The sequence below is a fragment of the Procambarus clarkii genome, chromosome 44 (assembly GCF_040958095.1).
Source record: "Procambarus clarkii isolate CNS0578487 chromosome 44, FALCON_Pclarkii_2.0, whole genome shotgun sequence".
Lineage (NCBI taxonomy): Eukaryota > Metazoa > Arthropoda > Malacostraca > Decapoda > Cambaridae > Procambarus > Procambarus clarkii.
The window spans coordinates 18060748-18067422 of NC_091193.1; the positions used below are offsets into that span (position 1 = coordinate 18060748).

General features: G+C 36.6%; 1 protein-coding gene across 25 annotated transcripts in view; it reads right to left on the minus strand.

Moving 5' to 3' along the window:
- The window catches only part of LOC123745167 (far upstream element-binding protein 1), a 64656-nt gene that overhangs the window by 18301 nt on the left and 39680 nt on the right, over window positions 1-6675 (minus strand). For all 25 annotated transcript variants that reach the window (XR_011222026.1, XR_011222024.1, XR_011222023.1 and 22 more), the window contains one exon: window positions 513-635. Coding sequence is in view for 19 of the 25 variants with exons in the window: in XM_069300690.1 (XP_069156791.1) it covers window positions 561-635 (75 nt within the window). In the remaining 6 variants the exon portion in view is untranslated. The remainder of the gene's footprint in view (window positions 1-512; window positions 636-6675) is intronic.

A 6675-nucleotide genomic window follows, 5' to 3' on the forward strand; every position in this document is an offset into this window, starting at 1 on the left:
AACTTGGCAGGCTACGGCTCACTTACCCTCCAGGGGACCTACCACGTCGGCTGAACCCCCTTGTCGTCGGAGAGCACACTGGTGTTCCCACAAGATCGTGATGAGTGGCACTGGCCAACTTCCGTACTTGAAATTTCCTGTGCTCTACAGCAACAGCAGCGGCAGCAACTCTTAAACCATGGTCCGTGGAGGGGGAGGGGGAAGGGGGGGTGGGGTGGGTGTTGGTTCAGAGGTTGGGAGTGGCCTTACCAGCCAGTCCGCTAGGTACTTCAGATGCAGCAAGCTACTACTAGTCATATTGCCAATGTGTCACTAACAGTTATATAAAACTGTCACACTTATTGAGATGAGATAAAGGAAGTCAGACCTGAGTTTTAATGGCTAACATTTTATAACCGCTTCCATTTTCATTGCTATGAAAGCCAAACAGATCTACAATTTGAAACAATTCAGTATTAAGGCTCAGATCTGACAAAACCTGAAAAGAAGAATATGTTAGAGACCAAACTTACCTGTCATCTAGAAGAGAAGTGTCCACTGTTATGACAAATCCATATGTCTTAATATCCCTGATTGAATGTTGGATTATACATGGGCGCCCCCGGACCTCCACCAGGTGGACCTCCTGCTCCTCCCTGAAAAGATACAGCCATTAGAAAATACATAAATATATATTTAAATAAAACATACATTTACATCAAATCATGGGCTGCAATCTTCAAGTTATGCTCTTCTGCCAATTGATGAATTTTCAAACTGCACTAACAATATGAAAAATTAACCAATTTCACCACATTCTACAGTAGGAAGCCAACAAACTGCAAAGACTGGTAATGTTTCGCTGTCATGTCAACCAACAAGAGCACAATTGATGTTCACAGCCATAGTGTAAAACCTCTACTGGGCACAGCACCACCTTTGCTACAGTTCTGCAGTCTAGCCTTTACACACACCTCATGCAGACACCCAACCATCACAACCTAGAATAGCCAAGTAGTTTAGCCACACTCACCAGGACAATTTGACCATGAGAAATTCTGCAATATTATAGAATTATAGGCACGTGGATTTCAGTCCTGGTGAGGTGTTTTGGAGATGCGTTTGCCTAGGTTATGTTGAAACATAGAATGCATATAAAAAATTATGTAGTATTATATATACATAGGTTTATATAAAAATGTTATATATTTATGTATGTAAATTAGTTTTATTGAGGGCAGCAAGCCTGTGTGTATATACATTATATATATATTATATATATAATATATTAATCTAATATATATTATATATATAATATATATTTATCTAATATATATATTATATAATATATATATTATAATATATATATATATATATATATATATATATATATATATATATATATATATATATATATATATATATATATATATATATATATATATATATATATATTCATATATAGTATAATATACATACAGTACATACATGCTTATAGACACACACACACACACATTTAGGCTTGTACCGAGGTTCCCACAAGTTTGAACTACTGACCCTCATCAGGGAGCAACCCCACAATACTTGCACAACTCCCAGGCACCAATTTACTACTAGATGAACAGAGCCATTAGGTAAAAATAAACATGCCTAACCATTTCTAACACCTGGGAATCAAACCTGGAATCCCCAATTGTCAATCAAGAATGAAGCCAACTGTACAAAGAGACCCTTGTCCACAACCATTAAAAATAGGAGTCACTCACTGTTTCAGCATCATTATAAAAGAATGTCAACATTACTATATAATGCTTCTTGGTATGATGGAACACACCAACTAGCAGTGACTGCCCCTCATGCTGGGAATTTCTTATGCCTTACCTAAAGTGTTTTTGAAAACTTGCCTCGAGTCTCTCTGCCTTCCTGCCACTATCCTTTTCCAACATGTTAGTATTTGTAGCAAAGCAGCAGCACACCAATACAGCCTCCAAGGTCTCATTTACTGCAGACTAGAGGGACACACAGGCAGCAACAATCATACAGGACTTCACCCCAATTCACTATTAGTAGTACAGGAGCATGTACAGATGACCCAAAGATATTGAGAATCATCCGGATGAGGGATCACAACGATGTCATGGAAGGGCAAACGGCACATTATGTGAGGCAACATGTGTGCCGTTGCTTTAGCCCAGCACCTGTATCCAGTACCGAGACCACTGGAGGGGGGGTTGCTACATTCAGGGAATATACAGAAAGAGAAAATACAAAGCAAAGCTCCTTGAAAGAGACTAAGATCAACAATGTCATTACATGTCACATTGGGAAGTATCCACTCAACAATGAAAATTTATAGGCAAGACGACATCTCTCTGAAGCATCCAGACAATACATAAACAAGGAATTATCAATGACTGCATCTTTTCTATGCACAACCAGATCATTTGAAATATCTTCTGATTAGCAACATGAAAGTCAATAATGACAATAGAATATTTGGACATATCCAAGGAACTGTGTATCAAACACACTAACAACCACCAGCACACTCTCAGATACACCTTACCTTCCTCCAGAGTGGACCACGAAGACTTCCCTCTTACACCACAGCAACTGCTTCAGTCGACATTGATTATATAACACCTTACTTCACGTTACTTCATCTGTCTTGGTGCATATTAATGAAATTCCTGTCACTATCTATCCACTGTCTTCATAGACACTGAAGAAAGTTTTAATAAACCTCCTCCTTCAGCAAATCTCAGACTAAATTAAACTAGTAAAATAAAGTTAAATATTTAATTTATTTCCCCAGGTATATATGATTATTAAAGAGAAAGATTTGTGCTTAAATCAGTCATATTCAATAACATACATCTACAAGAGATTTATTTGATAGATGATATATATATACCTAAAGGGGTACCACCTCTGGTGCAAGTGTAGGGACCCATAGCCCCAAATAAGAAAATAAGGAGAAAAACACTATACATTAATATATATCCTACATGAAGTGTATTTTGTTTCATCCTGGCCTTTCATCTAATAGAAATTGTGTTAGATAATTTGTAGTTTGATAAGTAATCGCCATTATCTTTATTTCTTGATCTTACATTAATATCAAATGTAAGGAACACAATTTTGCTCACGTTATTCAAAGTTAACTTTATGTGTCCAGTCAGCATTTCACCATGTTTAGACATTATACTTAAATTTGCATTGTGCATTTTCGCTATCATTCTTATACTTCAATTTACATAATTTTGTTTACTTGAAGCATTTGTTTACAATTATTTATGTTTTGGTTAGATTTTACCTCCCTGCTTAGACCCTGGTGCCTACATTATTGTGTTTGGCAAAGGTTTCTGTTGAGGTAAAAGTGCTAAACTTTTACCATCATTTTACTGGGTTTCCTTGCGTTCCGAGATCACATGTTCCGTGATCCTGCCTGTGCATTAGCTATACAAATACTTATGTAAGATACTATACATACATTTGTAAAATACTTCACTCCTAACAGTTACAATGGCACTATTTAGCCAAGTAAGCAAGGCAGGTTTTACCCCAAGATACAAAGCAATTGCCCATATTTTAAGCTATAACTAAATTACAAATTAGTGCCTAACAACTCAAATTTATGCAATATATAAAAAACTTTGCAACATTTTCTCCTCTGGATAGATAAAGCTTTACACATTACAAGATCATATGTTTTCAATAAAAGCCTAAAAGATCTAATCTAATTTAGTAATGCATGTCAGGAGGAAACTAATTTGTAATTAAAAAAAAAAATTGGTCTGCCTGTTAGGTAAAACAGGACTTGCTTAATAGGACAAATAGTGCCAGTCTTGCCAATGAGAATGTCCATATTACAATATATAAATGTGTGTGTGTGTGTGTATATATATTACTATATATTGGGGGTGGCACAAGACAATATGTGAGTATGTTTGAGACCCACGAGGCTCCTCCGAAAGCTATACAACCTCTTTTTTCCAGGCAGAGGATCCCTACAAACATGATCAAAGGTGGTACCCCTTATAAATTTGAGTATATGTATGTGTATATTTTATATATATATATTATATATATATATATATACATTTTTATATAATCTACACACACACACACACAAACATGTATATATATAATGGCATAACGTAACAAGCAGAGTACCACAAGGATCGGTGCTGACACCCATACTACTCCTCCTTTATGAAAACGATATATCTACACAAGTTGAGTTTTAAATGTAGATGTTGGCAGAACATGTGCAACTAATAAGGAGAGTTGCGATAGATGAGGATTCCAAGATTACTAATGCTGCAGAGCTGGAACAAGAAATGGCTACTAGATTTCAACACTAGCAATGGTAAGGTGATGGAAATGAGAACAGACATTAAGAAACCATAATGACATTACCAAAGATGAACTACCTCCCTATAATGACTAGAAATAAAGACTGGGAGTGGACATAATGCCAAATCTAACTTCAGATGCTCATATATAGAATAACGACAGCAGGATATTATACAGTAGCAAAAGTCAGATCATCATTCAGGAAGCTAAATAAGGAAGCATTTAGATTGATTTACACCACCTACGTAACACCAGTTTTAACACTTACACTGCTACAGCCTGGGCTATAAATGGGGGTACAAGCTGAGGCTGGGCAAAAAAATATTTGAGATAAGTGAAAATTAATACTAAATGTTGGCTTCAGCTTTGTGAAAGTTTCATCCCAATATTTTCAGATATGGGTATTAGATCAATTTTTTCAAATGAAAGTTTTGTTGATAAGCACAGCTATTAACTGGAACCGAAAGATAATGCAGTAATAGAGAGATGCAAGCACCTGTCTGATGCACAAAGAAGAAAAATAGTAGTAAAGTGTAGTAGTAGTAAAAAAAACAGTGTCCATAAAGTGGATATGCAGCTAGTGCCTTTATAGCATTGATGAGTAATATATAACAATACCAATAATAGTGATTTGTTATTATTGTAGTTATGTATGTATGTTATGTTACTATGCTCGACCAAATTATGTTATGCTCGATTTTGTTAAAATATCAAAAACTTTTTTTTTGTACTTAAAATAAGTACAAAAAAAATTCTTTTTTTGTTTTGTCTTCGAGGGGCAGGGAAGGGATTTCATCTTTTTTTTTTTCTTTTTTGTTGCTTATCTGATTTTGTTGTAACCTATATATACATCCTTTAGAGTGCATACCCGTCCCTAACTACGTGAAGATAAAACAAAATTGGTCAACAAATAAATCAGTCACAACTGATAGAAGCAAACTTATGTTGCAAACTTCTGAACTTTTGAGTTGGTCTATATTTTCCTTTTCATTATAAGGTGTCATAGTTTAAAACTATTCTAACGTAGGTGTACATCAATCTAAATGTGCGCACACACAAACAACCGAGTACCTAAACAACGGAAAACAGCGAGTTACTGATAGGTGAGGTCCACGAGTGGCTTGACGTCACTAGTGTGTCCCACAGGGTTCAGTTTCCGACATATGTAAACGATCTCCAAGAGAATAGACTCCTTCCTCTCAATGTTTGCTAATGCAAAAATTATGAGGATTATGACAAAGAAATATAGCACGAGGCTAGAAGACAAACCAAACCTAGACAAACCAAAGAAATACTCAAACCAATGGCTACTAGAGTTTAACTCAAGTAAATATAACGTAATGAAGTTAGGTAGAGGTAGCAGGTCAGACACAAGGTACCAAATGGGAGACGAAGTCCTCCAAGAAACAGACAGAGAAGGCTCTAGTTGATATCACCCCGGTTATGTCTCCTAAAGCCCACACCAAAAGGATAACATCAGGGGAGGGGGGGGGGGCAAACTCCACTCATAAAATGGCAAATGCAAGGCTGGTTAACATCAGAACTACCTTTAGAAATTTCTGTAAGGATATATTTAGAACCTTATATCCCACATGTCACACCAATCCTAGCATAAGCAGCTCCATTATTAGATAGATTAGACCAATTAGATAAAGACAGCTATTATCTAATCGATCAATTATATTTAAATAAATCGAATTGACACAGGTGATACATGCACAAGGGAACACAGGTGGAAACCGAGTACCCAGATGAGCTGTAGGGTCGTAACAATTTTTCTAGTGTCAATAGTTAACAAATGGAATGCATTAGGCAGTGATGTGGTGGGGAGACACTCCAGTTTCAAATGTGGATATTACTGAGCGCAATAGGCTCAGGAGTCTATACACCAGTTGAAGGTTGAGCGGTGGGATCAAAGACCTGAAGCTGAAACCCTGCAACCTCAATTAGGCAAGTACAATTAGCTGAATACACACACGAGTGAGGTGGTGGTGAAAGCCATCAAGTATTTTGAAACCATCACATGCCAGAGTACTGGGAAGACAGGACACCTTAAGCACAGCTCTCATCCTGTAATTACACACACACACCCAATCACCCACAGATGTGTTGTATAGCAGTTGTCTAAATCCTAGATACCTTTTTATTGCTACTTCACCAGAAACATCAGGTGAAAGAAACCCTGCTCATATGTTTCTGCTATGACCAGGAATAGAACCCGGACCCTTAGGACTACGACCCCAGAACATTATCCCCTCAGCAGCAAGGACCTGCTTGTGTGAAATTGTATATATGCACGTGTGTATCCATGTATATGCATAATTTATTTTTATTTTT